The sequence below is a fragment of the Schistocerca americana genome, chromosome 9 (genome assembly GCF_021461395.2).
Source record: "Schistocerca americana isolate TAMUIC-IGC-003095 chromosome 9, iqSchAmer2.1, whole genome shotgun sequence".
Lineage (NCBI taxonomy): Eukaryota > Metazoa > Arthropoda > Insecta > Orthoptera > Acrididae > Schistocerca > Schistocerca americana.
The window spans coordinates 158,721,049-158,747,649 of NC_060127.1; the positions used below are offsets into that span (position 1 = coordinate 158,721,049).

General features: G+C 38.3%; 1 protein-coding gene across 1 annotated transcript in view; it reads right to left on the reverse strand.

The window, feature by feature from the left end:
* LOC124551304 overlaps positions 1-26,601 on the reverse strand; it is a 127,946-nt gene that overhangs the window by 51,270 nt on the left and 50,075 nt on the right. Inside the window, exons 5-6 of the mRNA XM_047126315.1 lie at positions 20,230-20,301; positions 6,602-6,676 (exon numbers count right to left, since the gene is read on the reverse strand). Coding sequence (XP_046982271.1) covers positions 6,602-6,676; positions 20,230-20,301 — 147 coding nt within the window. The remainder of the gene's footprint in view (positions 1-6,601; positions 6,677-20,229; positions 20,302-26,601) is intronic.

Genomic DNA, 26,601 nt, shown 5'->3' on the forward strand with positions numbered 1-26,601 from the left:
ATCACTCACAATGAGATATGTCCCTAATTCTTAATTGTCGCAATGATGATACACAATGGTGGCATGCTTTATCACACAACCGCTTTACAAGCATTACATCCGTACTGCATGTGTCTGGTTATTGCATAATGTACTCCAGGAACACCTTGGCAGCTTCAGCAACAACAGTGTGAGAAATCTTCATGCTCTCTCCTCCTGTGTCCTCTTCTTCATCACTTTCATCATTACTTTCTTTCACACTTATGATTATTTCTTCATCTGTTAAAGTTTGGTCTGTATCAGAGTTTTCCTCATTCAGCCACTTGGTAACATCTTCATCATCAGTTTCTTCTCATCCTGGAAGGTTGTAGAACATGTCACTGTAAAAAGTAATTGATAATTCCGAATTGACTGGCTCATTGCTGTCACTCACTACTGGATCCAACTCGGCATCAATGGATGGCCACAATTTCCTCCAGCTCTTCATTATGGTAGCACTCTCCACTTTACCCCATACTTCGGCTGCTTGGAAAACAACATCACGTATGTTAATTTCTTTCCACTCCTTCAGCATAGTCTCGATAGAGTTGCTATTACTTTCGTTCAGCAAGGAGACGAGAAGTGAATGTCGATAATGGCGTTTAATTGATTCCCAAATTCCCTGGCCCGTGAGCTGAATTAGGGCTGTCACATTGTGTGGGAGAAAGAGTGCTTGCATATAAGGATAGCTTTCAGCAGAAGCTTTTTCTTCTGTAGCTCTTTTCTCACTGCTGGTACAAACGTTTCATGGAACCACTGAGAGAATATTTGTATGTCCCTCCACGCTTTCTTCTGATTGCAACACTGCACTGGTAGAGTATTTATGTCAGTGTGTTGAAAACAACGTGGATGTTGGGATTTTCCAATCACCATAAGCAGTAGTTTATGACCCCCATTTGCATTACAACACGCCATTAAAGTTATGCGCTCTTTCTGTTGCTTGTAGCCATGAGATTCCTTCTCATTCTTCGCAGCTAATGTTTTTGAAAGAAGCATCTAGTAAAAAGAGTCCTGTTTCATCAACTTTATACAAGGCATCAGCAATTAATCTTCTTCCTCTATTATCTTCTGTTCAAAAAATGGCTCTGAGCACTATGGGACTCAACTGCTGTGGTCATAAGTCTATTATCTTCCGTATCTTGCTTACAAACTCATCAGCATCCTTATCGTTAGCTGAGCGACTTTCCCCAGTGACTGTCAGCTACCGAATGCCACGTCGTATTTTCCAACTTGATAGCCAACCTTCGCACACTGCAAACGAGTTACTATCGCCAAGTTGTTTGTTAAATGCAGCTGCTTTTTCCTTTATAATCGGGTCACTGACTGGAATTCCTTTACTGCATTGTTGTATGAACCATCTATAAACAGCTACGTCCAGTTCATCATTCTTACTCTTTCGCATAACCTTCCGTTTTCCCAACTCACTATCCATTTGTGTTGGGTACTGCCAAATAACATCGTCTTTCTTTTTGATGTCATAAATAGTTGCTCGTCCAAAACTGAACTCAGCAGCAATGGCTTTGTGCAAAGAACCTCGATTTAACTTATCTAAAATTTTGAGTTACTGCTTGAGGTCTAGTGTAACGTGTTTCCTTTTAAAAGACATGATTCAGAACTGTAAAGAAAGCTACAATTTCAAATACAGTATATAAAGCATTGTTTATTGATGCACACGATAATTCACTGTGCGTGTGTTTTTGGATGTGCACCGGATTACTGAGGGCCTGATTAGTGAGAGTCTAGTGTATATGGCACTTTGGTACTAACAGACGGAAACAAGGAAGACATTCTAACAATTCATCAAGTACTCAACAACTTGCATCCAAAAATAAATTTATAACACAATTAAGAAAGTTTAGGGAACTGGCTTTCGCAACAGACTGCCAGACAATCCTACTACCAGAACAATACATCTTGCATAAGGACCACAATGACAAAATAAGAGAAATCAGGGTTCATATGGAATCATACAGTCATTTTTCCCTCACTCCATTTGTAATTGGTACAGGAATGATTAGCGGCAAGGAACACACTGCTGTGTACCATACGGTGGCTTGCAGAGTATGTATGTAGGTGTATATGTAATAACACAAGTGAATTTAGCAATTAACAATCACAGTACAAGAAATAAGATAATTTCCATATAGACCATTCATATTATGACATTTATGACATATTCTGACACATTCTACACTGCAGGCCTGGCCACGAAGAAAGTTCTCAATAGTGATGCCCAGAAAAAGATCCCCTTCCCTCCAGGGATTCCCATTTGATTTCACAGACCATTTCCATAATACATGTGTGTTGATGAGACCTGCTGGCAACAAATATAGCAGCACTCTCTTAATTGCTTTGATGTCTTTCTTTAATCTAAACTTGCATAGATCCCAAACGGTCAAGCAGTATTCGAGCTTATACAATTTCATGTCACTTTGCAACATTAAACCAAACTATTTAACTGAGGTGGCTATGTCAAGCAGCACACCACTAATACTGTATTTGAATATTATAGGACAGGATTGTTTTTCCTATTAATCTGCAACAACAGCGAGGAAAATTGGGCTTCAAATCAATCGTGACAAGACAGAATACATGGTTCTACACTGTAGACATAATGAAACTCAAGAACAACTTCCATCCTTACAGAGAACGGAAGGTTATTATCATCAAGTCAGGTAGTTCAAATATCTGGGCACAGTATTCAGAGACGAACCATCGAGTAAAATGGATATACAGGCAAAACTACAGGCAGGTAATCACTGTTACCATGGCCTTAATGCTCTCCTCAAAACCAGAAGTTTGTCAAGACATTTCAAAATAAAAATCTACAAAACACTCCTACAGCAAGTAGTACTATATAGATGTGCCACCTGCAGAACAACCAAGCAAGATCTGAACAGACTGATGATATTTGAAAGGAAAGTCCTTAGGAAGGTTTTTGGACCAGTTTACAATAATGAGATTGGAAAATGGAGGATTCGTCACAATACAGAGTTGTATGATATTTACAAAGAGCCAAACATTGTGGCTGTAATGAAGACATGACGACTCCAATGGGCAGGGCATGTTGATCAAATGCAGGACAACCGATGGCCGAAAACTGAACTCAACACCACCACAACTGGCAGAAGGCCGTAGGAAGACCTACAACTCGATGGAGTGACTGCGTATCCAAAGACCTTCAGAGAGAGGGATTGCTGTAAGAATGGCAGAAAGGAGCTGAAAACAGCTGAAGTGGAGGCAATCTCTCAAAGTACAACGTGGTCCTTTGGGCCTGATCGTGTAAAGAAGAAACGATTAATCTGCATTGACTTACATTTTTTCCACATTTAAAGCAAGTTGACATTCCAGAATGAGATTTTCACTCTGCGGCGGAGTGTGCGCTGATATGAAACTTCCTGGCAGATTAAAACTGTGTGCCGGACTGAGACTCGAACTCGGGACCTTTGCCTTTCACTGGCAAGTGCTCTACCAACTGAGCTACCCAAGCATGACTCACGCCCCATCCTCACAGCTTTACTTCTGCCAGTACCTCATCTCCTACCTTCCAAACTTAACAGAAGCTCTCCTGCGAACCATGCAGAACTAGCACTCCTGAAAGAAAGGATATTGCGGAGACATGGCTTAGCCACAGCCTGGGGGATGTTTCCACAATGAGATTTTCACTCTGCAGCGGAGTGTGCTCTTGCCCGCGAAAGGCAAAGGTCCCGAGTTCGAGTCTCAGTCCGGCACACAGTTTTAATCTGCCAGGAAGCTTCAAGTTGACATTCATTACACCATTACGATGGACATTACATTTCTGATGGCGATTCTGAATCTTTGCACAGATTGGGCCAACCTAAGATAAGTAAGTGATTAGCTGCCTCCCCCCTCCTTTCTCAGTCTCAATCTCTTTGACTGTAATGCCCATTCAGTTTGACTGTCTGGATACAGTTCTTTTGGTATCCTATTGTTAGAGGATGTAATTCTTCAGTGAGGCTCTCCTTGTCCAACATTGTTCAAGTTCTATGGCCCACAGTCTTCTGCACGGAGTTCCTTTGCAATGGATGGTAAAGAATCAAAAGTGTTGAGATAGAGGTCAGTGTGTTTGGAATCTGACACTCGATTTACAATGGTGTGCAAAACTTAAGGACAAAAGTAACTTCTATATGATGTGCCACTGCCAAGTAACATAGCTCAACTAAATTTGGATCATACAAAAAAGAACTGCAACAATATCGTACAGAAAGAAATGTGTAATGACACAAACATAAATGACACCTCTATCAAAACATTGAAATTCATGATGGTTCCCTTAACTTTACAAAATCTGGGGCATGTTTCTTAGTAGGGTGTGTGATCATGACGGATGGCAATGTATGCTCTGTAATGTGCTTCCATGCTCCTACATGGCTGGTAAGGAGTTCTTGTGGCAGGGCATTTCATTCTTCCACCAATTTGGTTGACAACTGCTGGATGGCCATTGTGCAGGTGGGCTGCTGTGTAGTACATCTTCCCAATTCATGCCACACATGCTCGACAGGTTCTAATTCGGGGGAATGGGCAGGCCAGTCCATTCACTGAATGGCCTCTAATTCAAAAACCTCCTCCACCAGTGCTCTTCGATGCCATCACTGTTTGATGCCATCACACATTGTCATCCAGCCTAAAGAACTGTCACTAGTATAGCAGCACATCTTTGAATACAATCAATGTCTACTGTCATGACTACTAGACAAGTGCCGCATACACAATAGCCTAGCATTGGTCACAGCCTTGACTTGAGGCCTACCAACATATCTAAGTCTTCCATTCACTTTCCTTAACACTGATTTTACATGACTGTGTCATATCATATCACTTTTTAGCTTTAAGTACTTGTACAATACTTGTGTTCAAGATGTTCATCAGTAATCTTGTAATTGGGAACTATTGCTTTATTTCTCTTTGATGCATGCATTATCTTGCATTTATTGAAATTAAAAATGAGCTGCCATTCATTACATCAAGAGGAAATTTTGTCCGTTCTCTGCATTTTCCTATGAGCATCCAACGAAAATATTTTCCTGCAGCCATCTTCACCATCAGTGAACAGGTTGTGCTGCTGATCCCATCTGATAAATCATTGGTGCCTACTGGAAAAAAAAAAAAAAAAAAAAAATAGAGGTCCCGTTACACTTCCTTGGGCCACATCCAGTGTTACTTTCACTGTCCAGTACAGCATACTGGGTTCTATTACTTAAAATGTCGCTTTGATATTTTGATTACATGAATGGGCATATGATTGGTGAGTCTGAACAATCCAAATTCCTAGGTCTTTAGACAGATGGTATGCTGTCATGGAAAGTTCGTGTCAGTATCTTGTTCAAAAACTGTACTCTGTTATATTTACCATTAGAATAGTATCTGTAATAAGTGTTGGTACAACATGAAAATTAGTCTCATTCACTTATGACATATGACAGCATATTCTGGGGAAGTCTTCCCATTTTTGATTTGGAACCGGGCAATTTGAGAAATATGCGATGTAAGATTGTGAACCTCTAGAGTCCAGGAATTTTCTTTAATCTCATTTGTTGTTAATAATATGAGCTTACTCTCAAGAACGAGCAGCTTTAACTCAGTTAAAACTAGCCAGAAATACAACCTGCATTTGGATCATGTCTCCTTGACTTTTTCAGAAAGGTATACAGTTCTGCTGGATCAGTTTTCAATAAGCTACTGCAAAAATTAAAAAAAAGAAGGAGTAATCCTTGTTATTTCAAGCCTAAATTGAAGATTTTTGGAATGGCTCACTCTTCCTATCCTGTCAGAGGTGCTCCTGGGAAAAAAATTAAGCTAATTCCTGTGTTGTATTGTTGATTTTCCTAATATATACTCAAGCAGCTTCTTGTATGCATACGATTAATGTAAATTTTATTTTACTCATTATTAACTTTTCTGATGTTAATTCCACATATTGACTCACTCCATAACCATGAGATTTGCTCCTACAGAACTAAAAATACGAAAGAAAACAAAAACCCTGAAGAAAATGGTCAAATATCCTCAAGTCAATCACATATCTGTGAAGTTACTCTACATGAGAGTATTTAGAGTGGCAGTCTATGATGTGGCTCAGTGCCAAATGCCATTTGGAAACCTTGTATAAAGCACATTGCATTTCACACAAGTGGAATCCATGCAGATACTTTTTGAAGCTTGTTTTGGTCTAGGAATGTCATAATGTTTGAGTTAAAAATATGTTCTAGGATACTACAACATACCGAACAGTTCTCCACCAGGAGATGAGGCTCTACGGCAGCAGAAAGCTAACATTATGTATAACTGCTCAGAAGGATTTAACTGAATTTGAGCTGTCTTATGAAATTCCTTAATAACTGTGAAGTACAACTGGATGGACTACAACAAGGGGCACCTCAATGTGACTAACAGAACTATATATTTCACACCTAATGAATTCTAATACACCATCAGCACCATCTACATCAAATATGGTGAACAAAATCACATAAAATATGTATGCATTCCAAAATTAGTTTTGGTTGATAAAGACTTCCGGTATTATACAACATAGAATGTTGCATCAAGCACATTTAGTTACCTCATTTCTTTGTTGAAATGGAGTATCAGCTTCCACGTTAAACACTTCTCCTGGCTTCATTTTTGCCTCTTCAATCTGCAAAATAAAAATAATTAATAATAGGTCAAAATGCAATTCTTAAATTACTACTGAACAGCTGATCATTTCTGGGTAAGAGGCAGTGTGAGTTCAGAAGGTCAGTTCAAAAAATAATCAACTTTATGTCTTTCAACATCAATGTCATGAGAGTCCAGTTGTTATACCACAACAAAGAAAACATTTTTTTATATGTTTTAGTATTGTGATGATCAAACAATGGAAAATCTAGGATGGAATGATGTGATGTGATGACATTTTTTGCCTATTTAGCTGAATACCGGGAAGCACACTATTAATGAATCACATCATGAAAATCTGAGAGTAACTTCAATATTCTGCAGTCTTTCTGGTTTTCCATTCTTTCTGCAGCCGTATATAATTTACTTATCTCGATCTTGTCACTTAGCTGGTACCTTCTTCTTGCTCTTTTGTCCTTGTTTCCATTCACCAGTCCCTGTCAAGGATCCTTTATTCTGCAGTCTCTACTTCCCTGGTTTTTCAACCTACTTATTTTCCTTCTCTTCATTGTTTCCCATCTTTAACCCTTCTCTTCCAACCTGTGTAATACAACCTCATTCTTTATTTTCTCCCTCAACTTCATCCTTTCCAATCTTCCCCAGATCCACTTATCACCAGTCTACAAGCATTTCTCTCCTCTTCACTATGGTGTCCATGTTTAGGCACCACACAGGACAACACTCAATACACAACATTTCACTAACCCTTTTCTTAATCCTTCTTTTACTGAGCCACAGAAAATATTATTCCTTTTAGAAATCATTTCTTTTGCAACGGCTATCCTCATTTTAATTTCTTGATTATACATTATGTTATTGGGTATTTTGCATCCTAGGTACCCAAAGTTATCAACTTGTTTCAATAAATCATCATAAATTATCACATTTCATTTCCTTAATTGCCTTGTGAAAACCACTGTCTTAGTAGACTTCACGTTTATCTTCATTCCATATAATTCACAGCTAATGTGCAGTTCCTTTAAGGACAGTTTTAATTACCTTCTCATTTTTATATGTAATTCCACGTCATCAGCAAGCCTTACACCTTTCCTCCTCCTGTCACTTGACTGCTTGGAAGCTGCTGTAAGCCAGATCATGTAAATAGACATTAAACAGGTGAAAGACAAGTGCCTCATCCAACCCCTCTCCCATTTTTAATTCCTTCAGACACTCATCGTCTACGCTCACTCTTGCTTGTGTCATATATAGATTGCTTATTATTTTCCTTTCTTTCCAATTAATACCAATGTGCTTCAGGATACCTATGATTATTCCACCGGTTCTATCAGCAGCTTTTTCCAAGTCAACAAAAAAGACATAAACTTCCCTACCTTCTTCTAGGTATCTTTTATCAATTATTCGTAACAGACGAATTGCATATTTTCTCAGGAAAAACTGTTCTTCAACCAATACTCAACTTTAGACATAAATCCTCTGTTCATTAATCTTAGCAGAATTTTTGCCGAATACATTATCAGACACCAGGAAGTTGCTGCTTTGTTCAGTCTCAACCATCCTTCCTTATGTTGGCTTAAAGAAACCATTTCTTGCCACCAGTAATGAGACAGGATAGGAATTGCCAGTGTTGTTCACGACCCAATTGATGATGAGCTACCAGAGATGCACACTGTTTTTCTTTTATTTTATTTATTTTGGCTACACCTGATCTTTGAACCTTTCCCACTGCATGTAAATTCCGCACGGTGGTGGAATGGTCGCAGTTTATCAGTTATTTTCCAGTTTCAAGTTCACTGACGTGGATCATTGTGGATTAATATGTTTAAACAGTCTTCATCAAACCCTGAAAGTCCTCGTGAATGTGGAGAGCCACTAATATCAAAACTTTCCTCTTTTAAATGAGAAAACCATTTTCTTGTTGTGCTCTGTCCAATGCCATTATCCCCATACATGGTGCAAATGTTCCTGACTGCCTCTGCTGCTGTCACCCCTCTGCTGAACTCAAACAGAAGAATACGTCAGAAATGTTCCGATTTCTCTACTTGCCACTCCATGTTCTAGCAACCACAGCTCCACTCACTATCTGCTAATGATAAAATGACAATCTGTAATCTCAAATAGTGAGTGAACAATGAATAAAAAATGACAATCAATAAATAAACCCATAGCAACCAGAACACCAATACACAAAACAAAAACACTATGATCTTAAGCATCAACCTAATACTTAAGACAGTCTTGTAGGAGATGGCATCCTCAGCGGAGCATGGAGCACAGTGTTATGAGGAAAGCTCTATTATGGCAGTAATGAGTAATTAATTGTCAAAGCATGTATGGATGCAACAGGAAAGTGTGATGCACTTCCACATCTGTTTTGAAACATTTAGGCACAAAGTTATTTATATTCATGCATACCACACTGCATTGACTTATCACGTGTGCCAGACTGTGCTACATGGAATTATAGTGTTGTGCAATGTGTCTGATCATGAGCTGATCATCATGGTACCTGTAGCTGAGTTGATTGGTTATTGCTACAGATAAACTATCATTTATGGTCATGAGAAATCAGTAGCTAGATATATGGGATATGACTGTGAGAGAGATCCTAATGTGTATATAATATTGGTATGTGAACAGTGTGGCCATGTGAAGTAGTATTTGAGAATAGGAATCAAATTCTACCAGAACTTCGTTATTTTGAATAGTAAAATAGCACCAATTCCTTTGGTGCTGAACTGTCTCATTTATAGCATTGCTACTGCCCCAGAGAAAGAATCAACATGCCATAAAACTGCAAGTAGACAACTTACATCACACTCAAGCATTCGCATCTCCTACCTGTACAGTGCACAGTGGGAACATTACTAATCATGCATATATAATGCAATTCATACAAAAGGTATAAATCACTGTTAAAAAGAATGAGGGGAGAAGGGAGGGGGGGGGGGGGGGGGGGAGAGAGAGAGAGAGAGAGAGAGAGAGAGAGAGAGAGACTTAACTCCTTAAAATAAATGACCATTAATAATGATATAAATAAAATAGAAAGAAACATTCCACATGGGAAAAATATATTAAAAACAAAGATTCCATGGCTTACCAAAACCACACAGACAAAATTTCAAGCTTTCGCAACCAATGGTTGCTTCATCAGGAAAGAGGGAAGGAGAGGGAAAGATGAAAGGATGTGGGTTTTAACGGAGAGGGTAAGGAGTCATTCTAATCCCGGGAGCGGAAAGACTTACCTTAGGGGGAAAAAAGGACAGGTATACACTCGCGCGCACACACACATATCCTGTCTGTATACGTGTGGATGGATATGTGTGTGTGTGTGTGAGTGTATACCTGTCCTTTTTTCCCCCCTAAGGTAAGTCTTTCCGCTCCCGGGATTGGAATGACTCCTTACCCTCTCCGTTAAAACCCACATCCTTTCATCTTTCCCTCTCCTTCCCTTTTTCCTGACAAAGCAACTGTTCGTCGCGAATGCTTGAAATTTATTTATTTATTTTTTTTTTTTTTTTTTTTTTTTTTTTTTTTTTTTTTTTTTGCCTATCTACCAGCGCTTTCCCATTTGGTAAGTCATGGAATCTTTGTTTTTAATATGTTGACCATTAATAATGATTTTCATATGCAGGATTGGTCAAAGATCACAAGAAAAATGTTTAAAAATATTTCACCTGTTCTTTTTTTTAATAATTTTTTGTAACTTTGTTTATCTCCAAAATTGGGTGTTGTTGCCCCATGCACAAACACCCATTTAGAATGCAGCCAATTTGAATATGCAATGAAACGGAAATGTTAAATGGTGACTCACAGCGGAGCAAATCCAGTTTAAACTCTGAAATGAATTGTAAAATTGACTCATTCCACATCACAGTAAGAGGTTGCAATTATGATCCATGGCACATGCAAATGACTGACTAACTACAGCAGAAGTGAAGTCGTAAACAGAGGTTGCACTGGTGTACTACTTTACAGTTTCCACTTCCTGACTGTCAATGAAGTGAGCAGGAATCAGCTGGAGAATCGTGGAGATGACACGTGGGAGCATTGAGATGTATCAATAAGTTTCTCAACTGTATCAAAGGGAAAACTCTCTCAAGAAACTACAAAATTATGCGACAAAATTGTTGGCCTTTGCCTGCCTCTATGAGAAATGACAATGATGTACCTTCAATCATGGTGTATGCAATTTCATAGAGTGCACGTACATACAGTTCTCAGGCCCACTTACAGAGGGCACCTAGGCCAGCTCCCTCGTGCACTCTGGTGAGCCGCCAAAGAAACAGCATTATTTAAGTGATCACAAATTACTGCTACATCTATTCTTTATGCGATATTGTCCTGTCAACGTGTTCAGTGTTATGCACAAGGGGCACCACAACAGCTCATTTATCACCGCCAACTTTTCTTCCATATACTGAAGTTTTAGCCCAACCCAACACTTTGTTCAATAAAGCAGTTACAAAAACCACTACACCCAATTTAGTTTTTGTTTTTTATGTAAAGCATCTTAAGGCTTCAGCTGTACACATGCAACTTTATTTCTCAACCCATTTCACTTGTTACAAGTGTTATTACTGGAGGACTAGAAGTAAAAACATAAATTTTTGTAGTATACGCAGTCAAATGGAAAGTATAAATATTGTCTGTATGAAGAGAGAATCACCTACAGTTCTTGCAAAGCTATCCAGAGAAAATTTGCAATGTAGTTAATATCATATGGTGTGTTATCTTATGTTCAATATAAATAAATGTCACGATGGAGAGCATACAAACAATAACACAGACTTCAATGGAATTCATACAGATATTGTCATTAATAGCAGATAAGAAACATATAAATTGTCAGTATAACACCAAATATAGTATAATCAAAGAGTATCAAATGCAAAGGAACATCTATCATCACATAGCAATTACTCTATTATAATGTCAGAGGTTGGGAGCAGTTATAGGTAACAACAAAAATAGCATCCAAAACATCATTGTGTATCGGTGTCCAAATAATTCCTAGCCTGATCATAGTGGTATCCAATAACAAGATCTTATTACCAAAATAGAAAATGATAATATGCAATTACAAAGGAGATAAACATTATAAGTAACAACTTCCTATGTCATTTTTTACATACTGCATCATTACATAATGAAGTGAGACTCTAGTCTTGTTTAAGAAAACATTACATTAATGTTTTTCCTTTAGTAATACAACCGATTTACATGCATTATGCACTATCAGTAGAACAAAAGTGCTTCTGTAACAGTAATCAGAAGCGAACAAAGGTAAAGTTCCAAGAAATATACAAAGATCAGACAAACCCTATGTTACATTATCCTAACAAGTGAACATTAAACATCTATGGAGTGTGACTAGCATATAAGGACATGTACTCTAAGTATAAAAATACATACATTAATAATGGGTATTAAACTACTCATTTGCTTATTATCAACTAGTATATCAATCAGTGGCTTAGTAAGTTATGCAGCCATATCTGCATAATGTGGCATACATAGTTGAAATAAATACTATATACTCATACAACATCTATACCCATAAGTGATATACTGCGTAAACGGCCAGTATGAGGAAATTAAATGCAGTATTATGAACAAATTGTGCCCTGACAACATCACAACACATGTATACAAGGGCTGTTCAAATAGAAAGGTGACTTTTCAAATTGCGTGGGCAAAGTACATTTTATTATAGATCTTTTTTTTTTGTTCTGTTGGTACACATGTCCTGAACATATGTTCACAGTTTTAAGTGTGCAGCATACTGCAACTGTTTTTGACAGGTGGAAAGATTAGATGTGTTTTAGTGTGCTCGGCGATTTTCGATTATTATAAATAATGGAGCAAAGAATTTGCATCAAATTTTATGTGAAAAATGAAATCAAGTGCTCTAAATCACTTGAAATGTTGACAGTTGCATATACGGTGAGTCTACTCTAAATATAAAAAATGTTTACAAGTGGTGCAAGCTCTTCTAAGATGGCCGAGAAGACGCCAATGACAAACCTCGCTCCTCTGGACACCCCAGCACATCAACAACTGATGATAACGCCGAAGCTGTGAAGAAAATAGCTTTCGAAAATATTCGAATTACCACAAGAGAAGTTGCTGAGGATGTTGGCATACCAGTCGGCTCATGTCATGCAATTTTTTTGAATGTTTTGGGCATGAGACTTGGGTCAACAAAGTTTGTTCCAAAACTTCTCAATTTTGATCAGAAGAGCCATCACGTGAGCATCACTCAGGAGCTCTTGAATGGCATCAGTGATGATCCTGATGGCCAAACAAAGATTAACCTTTTTCGGACACTTCTACTGAATGGATGGAAATAGACAAACAAAACAAATACTCCTATATTTCTGAAAGAAGAAATCGACAATAGCATGGATTACAGAAGTAAGGAAAGATCTAGAAAAAAAAACATCAAAGAATCGAAAATATCATAAAGAATCCATTTTAAAAAGAAAATACTAAATTTGGAAGGCTTTCAAAGCAGAAGAAATAAAAAATTGGGACAGAAAAAAAGGAAAAGACTTCATGGGGAGAAAATCGAGGAATAATGGGAAAATAGGAAACAACAACAAGGGAAGAAGAGGAACTGAAGTTGTTAACGTGAACCTAGTCGGTCAATATGATTGTAAAAATAAAAATAAAAATTAAAATTAAAAAAAAGGATAATAACACCCAGCAAAGACAACAGATCCATAACCTCAAAAGTATCATCAAGTCTAAAGAGTACATCAGTTCTTGCAGATTTCAAGAAAGCCTAAGACTCAATAGGTCATGAAGTTCTGTTAAACATCTTTAATGAATTCTGCAATGACCTTAAATAATTAGCATTAATTAGAGCCACCTTAATGGATACAAACTCTACGAAAAAGTTCCTGTGGTGCCTCTCAAATTCCTTTGAGATCAAAATAAGAGTTAAGGAGAAGGCAAAGGACAATCTACGATGTTTTTGAATGTGTCCTTAAAAAAAAAATCATCTGTATCTGGCGAACAAGATTGATAGTACCTGTCTACAGCCCGACGAGAATTGGAACTAAATCCAAGAGAATCATGGTAGACTGTCTAGCTTTTGCTGATGGTATTCCCATTCTTTAAAATGAAGTAGTAACTGCCACTATTCAAATAAAACTTTTCCAGGAAACCGCTGAACAAACTGGCGTGCATATACCATTTGAAGAAAAACATAAATAATGACTAAAATCAAAGACGCCCCAAACTCCAAAACTCCAGACGAAATGTAGACACATCAACAAATTAGGAAAATTTAAGTAACTGTGTGATATTATTAAGAAAAGTGAATCAGACAAGGAAGCATTTAAGGAACAAATACATAAAGTGAAATAGCCTACCAAATATCACACAAAATCTGCGACACAAAATGCCTTTCACAACACACTAAGATACATCTTTACGATATGGTTCCGAAGTCAGTAGTTATGTATGCAGCCAAAATCCTATCCCTGAATGCAATCAAAGTTGTCCTCAAAAAAATGGAGTAAAGGGAGTGCAGATTCATTAGGGCAAATAAGGACTCCAAATATGACACTAGCATCTACCCCAAAAAAAGGGTGGTCTATGGCACAATAGTGCTGTGGTACAACATACGCAGTTAATGACACCACCAACACACGGAACACAACACATGATACGTAAACATACGGCAAGGCTTTCATAATGAGCCAGGCTCTCATAATGAGCCAGTGATGCAGCAATTCGCTAACCAGAGGTGCATTCATTTGCTGTCAGGCACCCAAACAGTCACTGTGGAATTATCTATTCACAGTGTTTGCACCACCAGGCAGAAAATTGAGCTGGTGGCCATAACCAGTGGCCGCCATGCTGCCAGACTGTTCCAGTGTTTGTAGGACAGCCATCATCATCAGCCCATCACTTATACACAATGCTACCAAACTGGAGGCTTCACCAACCAGTGCCAGTCGCCACTGCGAGAACTGTGACCACCAGCTGAAGACTCAACATTTGTTGCATCAGCACCACCAAGCCACTACACAGAAGATGCAGAATCTGTTCACCATCAGCCCAGAGATTGACCCCTGGCCACGCCACAGGGTGAGGGCACACATCTCTAACTTGTTGGTGTAATAAAAAGTTTACATGCATGCCAACTGTCTCACTGTACTGATCTTCCCCTCACAAAGGACTCCCACAGCCACTGTCGACCCATCATGCCCATAATGCCCGGATAAGGGGCCACTGCCATCCTGACCATTATAAGGATGGGCCACACACAGCAGTCACTGCACACCCGACCCACTACAATAGAAAAATTACAGATGCAATAGGTAAAAGACTTACATGATATTACAGCTGTTTCAAACCAATGGATGGGAACAGGCTGAGCAAGAACACATTTCACTTTTTTGACTCAAATCCCAAAACCACAATGTCTTAGCTAAGAAATACCAAATGAGACCTCCGACTCATAAAATCAAACTCAAAGATGTCTGCAATACAGATCTCTTCCATAAGAAGATAGTGGCATATGGGCTACACTAAGCTGAGCAACCAAAAAGAAGATGTAGTGTCCCATGGACATATGAGCATATGCACAAATAATAAAAGAAACCTGGACTTCAAAGAAAGCAAAGTTCAATGCCAAATATAATGATACTTAATGTGGAACTAGATGGCCCCAGTGAAATAATAATAATAATAATAATAATAATAATAATAATAATAATTCCTCTGTCCTTCTGGAAGATGGAACTATTAGTTCACAAAGCTATTATAGAGTACGTACTTTTATATTATTCTATTGGCAGTTCTGATTCTTCTAGTGAAGGTAAGTACTAGTCAGCAATTTTGTCTCACAATTTCTTAGTTTTCAACAAGTTTTTCATTCTGACTGAATTATACTCTATAAATAAACATGAAATACAATCAGACTGAATGTAGCCATTGATTAATGTGCAATTTTTAATTGTGAGGCTATTTCACAATAATAATAACAAAATCTGTAGTATGCACATATGTAGATCACAAAAAAGTATACGATTCAACAGACAGGCCCTCACTATTCAAAATTTTAGAAGAGAGGATATTAGATCCCAAAACAGGAGAAATCATAAAACAAACACTATCTGGCATGAAATCTAAAGCAAAATTTATGGGAGAGATCTCAGAACCCTTTGACATACAAACAGGTGTGAGACAAAGTGGCAGACTCTCTCCTATACTGTTCAACATAGTTCAAGACAAAGTTATGGAAGAATGAGAGAAAAAACTCAACGAATGTGGAGTTTGGAAGCCAAGCTGACTGGGCGTTGCCAAAAACAACCTCTACATACCATAGCTTGCATTTGCGGATGACCTAACGATACTAAAAGAGGATGAGCAGACTGCAGTCAAACAGCTGGAAATACTCAAAGAACGTCCAGAAAAAGTAGGTTTACAAATTTCATTTGAGGAAACTGAATTATTTTGTTCAAAAACAGAAACTGAGAACTTGAAAACAAAATATGGTAAAACAAACAGGGTCACATATTTTAAATACCTTGGAGAATTCATTGAACCGATAGGTATTGAAAAAATTTCAAAGCAACATCGCCTCCAAAAAATTAAAAAAGGGTCAAGGTTACCACAAAACCACGACAACAAAAAAATCAGTGTCAAGAGGTACAAAAATTCAACACTACAATACTGTCATAAACCCAGTAATCCTCTATACAAGTGAAACACTAACTCTTAACAGAAAACAACAACTTGAAGACATCAAAAAAGAAGGGAAAAACATCACCGCAAAAATTCTAGGAGGAAGATACACCCAATACGGTCATATAGGCTACAATCAATTAAAACAACAAAATTTTCAAACATCAAAACTGATATTAGGAAAAGGTGAATGAAATCTTTGGCCATCTCAGCCAACTATCATAAAATCGGTTGACAAAGAGAATAATTGATTATTTAACCTCACTTAAGAATTCCACACCTTGGCTAGATGAAATTCGAGAGAACTTAAATAATGCAAACATAAGACCAGCTGTAATTCTTCATGCTTTTCCGGCGATTCCCGAATATCCAAGATGACATAAGACCAGCTGACATTCTAGAAAGACACACCTCAGACACAAAGTAGACGAATGGGAAGTTGTATCAGAGCAACCAAAAGAAAAACAGTACAGACCAAAGTGGTCAGATGAGCACAAACAAGCCTGTTCAGAAAGAATGTAAGTCTACTGGAAGAATAAGAAGAACTCAAAAGAAAATTTGATCGAGTTATTTGCTTAACATCTTCCATTTCTGGGGAGAATTCGCCAATAATAATAATAATAATCAGCCATTTGACATCCATTGTGGGGTCAAGAGCTACTCAACACTTTCACAGTATTCACTTGTCTTTTCCCTTGCCTCTTTGAATCTAGCAAAGAACTTCCTCAGACCATTTCCTGTCTGCTCTGCAGGCTGCAATGTCACAGTAAATTCAAGACAACATTAACATACAGTTGAGACACACACACAAACACACACATACGTTCAAGAAATAAAGGCACAACATAATTTCATTTCTTTTATTTGTCAATCTGGTTTGATAATTCAGTTTGCAGAATCGCAATGTATTCGTAAACATTTTGTAAACATGACAATTAGTGCCATCTGTTAGTGGCATGGGGAACTAGTTGTGTAAAGGCCTTTAAACACTGGTGTGCAAACACTCAACTGCCAAGTAACATAGCTCAATGAAACTTGGACCACACATAGAAAGAACTGCTACAGTATAGCACAGAACCTAACTGAAAGAAACATGCAATGAGACGCAAGACAATAAGTACACTGAAGTTGCTACAATTTTCATAGTCCCCTGGACATTACAAAAGACAATCACGGTTCTTAGTAGGATGTGTGATCACTACGAACGGCAATGCATGCGCTGCAACGTATTTCAGTGCTAGCCACAAGGTCGGTAAGAAGTCCTCGTGGAAGGACATTCCATTTTTCCACCAGTGCAGTTGGCAGCTGCTTGACAGTAGTCGGTGCACGTGGACGTGCCGCAGTACATCTCTTCGGCATACCTCAAATGTGTGCGATGGAAATTAAGTCAGGGGGGATATGCAGGCCAGTGCATTTGGCAAATATTCTCTCATTCCGAGAGCTCCTCCACCAAGACATTTTGATGCAGTCAAACACTGTCATCCATAAAAATGAAGTGAGGGCCGAATGCACCCCTGAAAACATGCACATGAAGGACAATGTAACAATAACGTTGGCCACTATGTGCACTGTGTTCAAAAATTTGGACATCAGTACACCCAAGCAACACTATGCCTACCCACACCATAACACCCGAATATCAAAACGATCATGTCTGACAATGCTCACGGGTGCATTGTGTGTCCCCACCTCTCAGCAAATGCGGGTGCATCCAGCAGTGTCAAACACAATTGTTTTGGTTGTTTAGGTTTCACGATGTGGAGAGGAATAACATCTTACATGTGTAATGACATCCAAATCTTTGAATGTGGTCCACCCAGTGGTCAACATTATTGTGACACTGTACTCGTTCCCCACACACCCTTTTTCAGGGGTGCATTTGGCTTGAATTCATTTTTATGGATGACAACGCATTGCCACATTGAATAGCAGAGGTGGAGAAGCTCTGGGAATGAGAGGACATTCAGCGAACGGTGAACAGACTGGTCTGTCTGTTTTTAGGAATACACTACAATCCTGTAATTATCACTAACACAGTGATCCTGAGAACAACATTAGATTAATTATAGCACACAAGCAGGCACTTAAACAATCATTCTTCCCATGCTCAAAAAGTGAATGGAATGGGAAGATACTCTAATAAATGGTACAAGGGGGCACCCCTTCACTTCACAGTGGTTTACAGAAAGATGTAAACATAGACGTAGAAAATCTGAAAGTGAAATCACAGGCCTTGTTGATGAGTTTTTGAAAGATCATTTGAAAACAATGAAGGGATGTACGGTAAAAGAAATAAACAGAAGAGCAAAAATGTGATGGAGCGATTGTATAGAACTAAACAAAGTTTTATAAATGAAAACTCCTGTGTGTTTGGAGGGAAAGCTCACAATGCATGTGGTTTTGACTTGGCAGTGGGATATGGATTTTTCATGGATAGAGACGCATTTTGGGAATTAGTGGGAGAAACACAAACATACACACAAAATTCAAGCTTTCGCAACAAACTGTTGCCTCATCAGGAAAGAGGGAAGGAGAGGGAAAGACGAAAGGATGTGGGTTTTAAGGGAGAGGGTAAGGAGTCATTCCAATCCCAGGAGCGGAAAGACTTACCTTAGGGGGAAAAAGGACGGGTATACACACACACACACACACACACACACACACACACACATATCCATCCACACATATACAGACACAAGCAGACATATTTAAATGGTTTTAATTTTATGGTTAAATAGTTTAATTTATATGGTCTTTAAATATGTCTGCTTGTGTCTGTATATGTGTGGATGGATATGTGTGTGTGTGCGAGTGTATACCCGTCCTTTTTCCCCCTAAGGTAAGTCTTTCCGCTCCCGGGATTGGAATGACTCCTTACCCTCTCCCTTAAAACCCACATCCTTTCGTCTTTCCCTCTCCTTCCCTCTTTCCTGATGAGGCAACAGTTTGTTGCGAAAGCTTGAATTTTGTGTGTATGTTTGTGTTTGTTTGTGTGTCTGTCGACCTGCCAGCACATTCATTTGGTAAGTCACATCATCTTTGTTTTTAGATATATATTTCCTATGTGGAATGTTTCCCTATATATATATATATATATATATATATATATATATATATATATATATATATATATATATATGGAGGGAAACTTCCACGTGGGAAAAATATATATAAAAACAAAGATGAGGGACTTACCGAACGAAAGCGCTGGCAGATCGATAGACACACAAACAAACACAAACATACACACAAAATTCTAGCTTTCGCAACCAACGGTTGCCTCATCAGGAAAGAGGGAAGGAGAGGGAAAGACGAAAGGATGTGGGTTTTAAGGGAGAGGGTAAGGAGTCATTCCAATCCCGGGAGTGGAAAGACTTACCTTAGGGGGAAAAAAGGACGGGTATACACTCACACACACACCCATATCCAACCACACATACACAGACACAAGCAGACATTTATATATGTCTGCTTGTGTCTGTGTATGTGTGGTTGGATATGGGTGTGTGTGCGCGAGTGTATACCTTTTTTCCACCTAAGGTAAGTCTTTCCGCTCCCGGGATTGGAATGACTCCTTACCCTCTCACTTAAAACCCACATCCTTTCGTCTTTCCCTCTCCTTCCCTCTTTCCTGATGAAGCAACCGTTGGTTGCGAACGCTAGAATTTTGTGTGTATGATTGTGTTTGTTTGTGTGTCTATCGACCTGCCGGGGCTTTCGTATGGTAAGTCACATCATCTTTGTTTTTAGATATATTTTTCCTGCGTGGAATGTTTCCCTCTATTATATTCATATCCTCAAAAACTAACCTACTTCACAATTTTCTCAGGGTTAGTCAACAGGTGAAAGTTTTAATCCTTCAATAAACCTTACCTCTTCCTCTTCTGAATCAAGGGTAATTTCTTCAATGTCCTCTTTTTCTTTCTTCGGTTTTATTTCCATAAGCTGCAACACAATGACCATAACTAATATATACAAGTAGTAAAGGTAACATTTTAATTATCCTTTAACAATTATGTGGCACTGATAAAAGTAGGACCAAAGATGGTACATTACACTAAGATGACAAAAATCACGATGTACCTCCTAATATCTTGTTGGAGCTCCTTCTGCCTGATGTAGTGCAGCAACTCGACAAATCATTGGAAGACCCCTGCAGAAATACAGAGTCATGCTGCTTCCATAACTGCAAAAGCGTTGCCAGTGCAAGATCTTGTGCACAAACTGACCTCTCGATTATGTCCCATAAATTCTTGCTGGAATTCATTCAGATGACCTGGGTGGGCAAATCATTCGCTCAAACTGTGCAGAATGTTCTTCAGACCAATCACATACAATTGTGGTCTAGTGACATGGTGCATTGTCATCCCTAAAAATGAAGTCCACAAATGGCTTCAAATGGTCTCCAAGTAGGAGAACATAAGCATTTCCAGTCAACGATTCATTCATTGGGAAAAGAGGATCTAGTCCATTCCATGTTACACAGCAACCAGAGCCACCATCGGCTTGTGCAGTGTCTTGCTGACAACTTGGGTCCATGGCTTCATGAGGTCTGCACCACACTCGAACCCTACCATCAGCTCTTACCAACTGACATGAGGACTCAGCTGACCAGGCATCTAGAGTCCAATCGGTACAGTCACAAGCCCTGGAGAGGCACTGCAGGTGATTTCGTGCCGTTAGCAAAGGCACTTGCCGTAACCCATTAACACCAAATTTCCACATTGGTTTATGTGGTTACTTTATGCAGTGTTGCTTACCTGTGAGCACTGATAACTCTATGCAAATGCCACTGCCCTCAGATGTCACACGAAGGCCATTGGCCACTGCGCTCGTGGTGAGAGGTAATGCTTGAAATTTGGTACCGTTGAAACACCCTCCATATGGTTGTTGAATCTCTTAATTCCCGTGATCACATCTGAAACTTTTTCATGTGAATTACCTGAGTACAAATGACAGCTCCGTCAATGCACTGCCCTTCTATATTTTGTGTATGCGGTAGCTTCGTGATTTGTATATGTGCGTGTCATTGTCCAATGACTTTTGTCACCTCAGTGGAATGCGAAAGATATAATTTTTAGAATGACAGTGAATTAGTATTGCTGTAGCAATCCACTGAAAAAGATCAGTAATCACTTAAGCCAGAAAGGAGAAAACATCTGTTTAGGCATAATAACAATGAGATTCAGGCAAATGTTACACATATTGTAAGACCTAAAACTGTACATTGCTTCACTGTGTTGCACAAATCGGACCAGAAAGGAGAATCTTAGGGGATTTGAAGTAACAGATAACTTTAAAAAATCCTGCTAACAATTAACTGCCACAAGCCTCGTATGTTCCTTTCAACCCTTACCGTCACATCCGTGTGGGTCGGTTTGTAAAATTATTTTCTTTGTTTTCACTTCTGTGGTTCATACCTATTCACATCAGTCACATGAGTCTCTCCTTGTCAGAATGGTTGCATTTCGGGTTCCAACTGTTGGCAGCAAACTGCTCTAAAAACAAAGTTCAGTAGGTTGGCAAGACTTGTCATGACAAGGCAAGATATTTTGCTATTTTTCATTGTATTGTTTAAATGAATGATGACATTAATGTTTTCTTATCAGAAGAGAAGCAGTAACTACAACTGTACATCATTCTTTGTATTTCTTTGAAGTATGTGTTTATTGTGGAACAAATACCAACTATCGCTTTTGTCTTTTGTTTTTGTTTTTTATCATGTTCAACTGCAGAACTGTGTGCATATTAATTCTGAGATAAGAAATGTCAATTAAAATACACTTTCACTTCAAAACCAATGATTGCTTTTGCTCCTCGAATGCCAATTTATAAACATATTTTGCCAGAGTGAAATACTTAGTATTTTAAGCCAAATGTCAAGCTATAGTGAACTGTCTGAAGATGACAACACTAACACTGAACATGCATTACAACTGCTGGTGAGTGATATAAAAGAAACATCTTCAGAGGAAAGCAGTGACACAGAAAACTTTCTCAAAAGCAGAATGTTGTTGTTCTTGTTGTTGCTGTTTTGGTCTTCAATCCAAAGATTGGATTGTTGCAGCTCTCCATGCTACTCTATCCTGTGCAAGCCTCTTCATCTCCAAGCAACTACTCCAACCTACATCCTTCTGAATCTGCTTAATGTAATCATCTCTTGGTCTCCCTCTATGATTTTTACTGACCCCCCCCCCCCTCCCTCCACACACACACACACACACACACACACACACACACACACACACACACACACACACACACTACTTCTCTCCAGTAATAAATTGGTGATTGCTTGATGCCTCAGAATGTGTCCTACCAAACAATCACTTCTTCTAGTCAGGTTGTACAACAAATTTCTCTTCTCCCTAGTTCTATTCAGTAGATCCTCATTAGTTACATGATCTATCCATCTAATCTTCAACATTCTTCTGTAGCACCACATTTTATTCTTGTCTAAACTGTTTAGAGTCCATGTTTCACTTCCATGCATGGGTTCTCTCCATAAAAGTACTTTCAGAAAGGACTTCCTGACACTTAAATCTATACTCAATGTAAACAAATTTCTCTTTTTCAGAAATGCTTTTCTTGCCATTGCCAGTCTACATTTTATATCCTCCCTACTTCAACCATCATCAGTTATTTTGCTTCCCAAATAGCAAAACTCCTTTACTACTTTAAGCGTCTCATTTCCTAACCCAATTCCCGCAGCATCACCCGATTCAATTCGACTACATTCCATTATCCTCGTTTTGCTTTTGTTGATGTTCATCTTATATCCTCCTTTCAAGACACTGTCCATTCCGTTCAAATGCTCTTCCAAGTCCTTTGCTGTCTCTGAGATAATTACAATGCCATTCACAAACCTCAAAGTTCTTATTTCTTCTCCCTGGACTTTAATTCCCACTCCAAATTTTTCTTTTGTTTTCTTTACTGCTTGCTTAATATACAGGTTGAATAACATCGGGTGTAGGCTAAAACCCCGTCTCATTCTTTTCTCAACCACTGCTTCCCTTTTGAGCCCCTTGCTCTCATAACTGCCATCTGGTTTCTGTACAAATTGTAAATAGCCTTTCACTCTCTGTATTTTACCCCTACCAACTTTATAATTTGAAAGAGAGTATTCCAGTCAACACTGTCAAAAGCTTCCTCTAAGTCTCCAAATGCTATAAACATATGTTTGCCTTTCCTTAACCTATCTTCTATGAATATTTGTAGGGTCAGTATTGCCTCACGTGTTCCTACATTTCTCTGGAATCCAAACAGATCTTCCCCGAGGTCGACTTCTAACAGTTTTTCTTCTGTAAAGAATTTGTGTTGGTATTTTGTAGCCGTGACTTATTAAACTGATGAACAGTAATTTTTGCACCTTTCAGTACCTGATTTCTTTGGAATTGGAATTATTATATTCTTCTTGAAGTCTGAGGTATTTTGCCTGTTTCATACTACTTGCTCACCAGATGGAAGAGTTTTGTCATGGCTGGCTCTCCCAAGGCTATCAACAGATCTAATGGAATATTGCCTAATCTTGGGGCCTTGTTTTGACTCAATTCTATCAGTGATTTGTCAACCACTGTCAAGCAATAATGAATCAGAAACTTTTCTTGCTGTGCCAAAATCATCATCAGTGAACCAATATCTTGGTGCATGTTCACAACAATGAATAGTACCAAGTGAGTTACTCAAAGTGAACCCTTAGCCTTCTCAATAAAGGAGATCACTTAAATCACATTGGGCTTAAGCATTTCTTTGGTTTCACTTACATAATTGGTATGATCCAAGAATCGGTACAGAGTGTTCGAACTTATGACAAGATAGTTTTAGTACAATGGGAAGATAGCAACTGGCTTGTAATGCTGTCTATATGCTCTGGGACTCACCCAGAACACAAGGTTGAGTGCTAAAAACATTGTGCACATCTGGACAGCCATGGAGTGTTATCACATTTTGATTAGGACAAAGAAATGGATTTTGAAGGTCATTCTCCATTTCCTTGGCTTAGCTACAGTGAACAGGTGAACTGAATACAGGATAACCACAAAATGAAATAAAACTCCACAAAAAGCTATTGCTGCGTTGTTGTTGTGGTCTTCAGTCCTGAGACTGGTTTGATGCAGCTCTCCATGCTACTCTATCCTGTGCAAGCTTCTTCATCTCCCAGTACCTACTGCAGCCTACATCCTTCTGAATCTGCTTAGTGTATTCATCTCTTGGTCTCCCTCTACGATTTTTACCCTCCACGCTGCCCTCCATTACTAAATTGGTGATCCCTTGATGCCTCAGAACATGTCCTACCAACCGATCCCTTCTTCTGGTCAAGTTGTGCCACAAACTTCTCTTCTCCCCAATCCTATTCAATACCTCCTCATTAGTTATGTGATCTACCCATCTAATCTTCAGCATTCTTCTGTAGCACCACATTTCGAAAGCTTCTATTCTCTTCTTGTCTAAACTATTTATAGTCCATGTTTCACTTCCATACATGGCCACACTCCATACAAATACTTTCAAAAACGACTTCCAGACACTTAAATCAATACTTGATGTTAACAAATATCTCTTCTTCAGCACCGCTTTCCTTGCCATTTCCAGTCTACATTTTATATCCTCTCTACTTCGACCATCATCAGTTATTTTGCTCACCAAATACCAAAACTCCTTTACTACTTTAAGTGTCTCATTTCCTAATCTAATTCCCTCAGCATCACCCGATTTAATTCGACTACATTCCATTATCCTCGTTTTGCTTTTGTTGATGTTCATCTTATACCCTCCTTGCGATGCACTGTCCATTCCGTTCAACTGCTCTTCTAAGTCCTTTGCTGTCTCTGACAGAATTACAATGTCATTGGCGAACCTCAAAGTTTTTATTTCTTCTCCATGGATTTTAATGCCAACTCCGAACTTTTCCTTTGTTTCCTTTTCAAAAAGCTATTAAGGACTTGAAATTTTTACTGAAAATGGCAATTCACATGAAGAAATTACCTGGGGATGAAACTGAAGTTGAGGCACGAAAAGGATCTGAATATCGCAATCCTCCTGCCCCTGTCCATTATGACAAGACATAAGATGGTTATGATTGCTTCCCAGTTATTGATAATCTAACTTACCCACCAATGTTTAGATTAACTTCATGTAATAGCAGAACCAAAACCTACTGTGAAAAATACAGTGCATATGTCTTCTGAAGCACAAATATTATTTCAAGCAATTTCTCATGCAGTGGTAATGCGCTCATAGTCTTTTAATGATATTTCAATTACTGTTTTCCAAGTATTCCAATCAATAATTTAAAGTTTTACTCTGGTTTACACATGAGTGAAAAAATTTTTCACATGATTTCCCATACACAATTAATTTTATACTAGTATGTATTTAATTATTTATACTTATATTCTAGTAGAAACATAAAATAATAACAAAATATATAATTATATTTGGACAAGATAAATACACAGTTTATCAGTTAGTCAAAGTCATTCATACCTGAGAAGCATAAAGTGTGTATTGTATAAATGAACTGTAATCCAAACATACTTGTGAGTTTCTTTTTCTTTTAACTTTTTTTTTTAGTATTTTTCCTAACCAAATTGTAGACTGTAAATTAAATGAAAACCAGAAGTTTGTGAATTTAAAATGAAAACAATTGCAGGGCAGAAAGCAATACATTATTTCTGGACAAACAGGTTATAAATCAACACAATTAACACAGAAACTTTTGGAAAGGCCATTGCATTCAAAACTGTACCAAATTCTCTGTCTTTCTACTGATGCTTGCTTAGTATTTACATTACAACAGTGGCAGAAGCCGAAGAACAACATTTATTGGGAAACTCACAGCCTTGATCGCATTCGATTTAATTGGCACAGAAAAGTATTTTTGTCTTTAACATTATAAGACAGTGATGAAGGGGAGGCATAGCCACTGTGATCTGATGATCGCTGCAAAGCTGAAATAGATTATCTGAGCAAATAAAATAAAATATGGCTAACACTGTGAATTCTACAATATTTTTAGATGGGTCATTGGACTGCTTCAAATTTCAAAGGTGCCTCATTTCATTTATCTGCAAGTTGTCAGAATAGGGGCCCGACATCTTTGCAGAGACAGTGTCAGGTAAAGTTGGCATTAAAAATCACCTGCAATAAAAGTGAAGTTAAATAGAAATAAGTGTACGATATGTGACAAAGAGGTCTTAAAAGATTACTCTCCTTTAGGCACATGGCACAGCCTTACAAAATTTC